Below are 527 nucleotides of genomic sequence, written 5' to 3'. Positions count from 1 at the left end.
CTAGAATGGGGCGACGACAGGTCAATAGCCGGGCTCGGGCTTTGACCAGTGGCTGTAGCAGCCGGCTCGTGATCATGAGCAGGGCTGTCTACAGCAGGAGCAGGAGGCGGGGATGCCTCGTAACGAGAGGGACGTTGTCCTGAAGTACGTCGCTTGGCTTGACGTTTCGCGAAGTCGAAGCGCAAGCGCCGCTCTAAGCGGATATCTGTTTCCGAGAAACTAGCTCGGAGAGCATCAAAGGAGTGAAGCCGTCGAGCTAACTCCACCCAGTTTTGAAACTGCGCTTCATAAGCATTGGTGGTTTCACCCGCTGCGAGGACCACGGGTACAGTCTGCATCGCAGGTACCGGCTCACCCCTGAGCTGCTGGCGTAACCGTTCGCGATACTCAGCAGGAGTAGTAACTTGCGGAGTCAAGTATCGCTCACGGAGCGTCTGTCGTTTAACGACTTCGTCCGTCGTTCTGGCCGCAGGCCCACACGTGTATGTGTCAAGCGGCTGCAGGGCAGCACGTCGGGCTGCTTCAGC

At 58.4% G+C, this 527-nt stretch overlaps 1 protein-coding gene across 1 annotated transcript in view; it reads left to right on the top strand.

The window, feature by feature from the left end:
* H257_19342 (hypothetical protein) overlaps positions 1-123 on the top strand; it is a gene marked incomplete at both ends in the record, with an annotated part of 9985 nt that extends 9862 nt beyond the window's left edge. Inside the window, one exon of the mRNA XM_009848489.1 lies at positions 83-123. Within this exon, the coding sequence (XP_009846791.1) occupies positions 83-123 (41 nt within the window). The remainder of the gene's footprint in view (positions 1-82) is intronic.
* Positions 124-527: the final 404 nt, after the last annotated feature.

The sequence above is a fragment of the Aphanomyces astaci genome, assembly GCF_000520075.1.
Source record: "Aphanomyces astaci strain APO3 unplaced genomic scaffold supercont1.504, whole genome shotgun sequence".
Classification (NCBI taxonomy): domain Eukaryota; phylum Oomycota; class Saprolegniomycetes; order Saprolegniales; family Verrucalvaceae; genus Aphanomyces; species Aphanomyces astaci.
The sequence above is the reverse complement of the archived record's forward strand: the minus strand, read 5'-3'. Positions and strand labels throughout refer to the sequence as shown.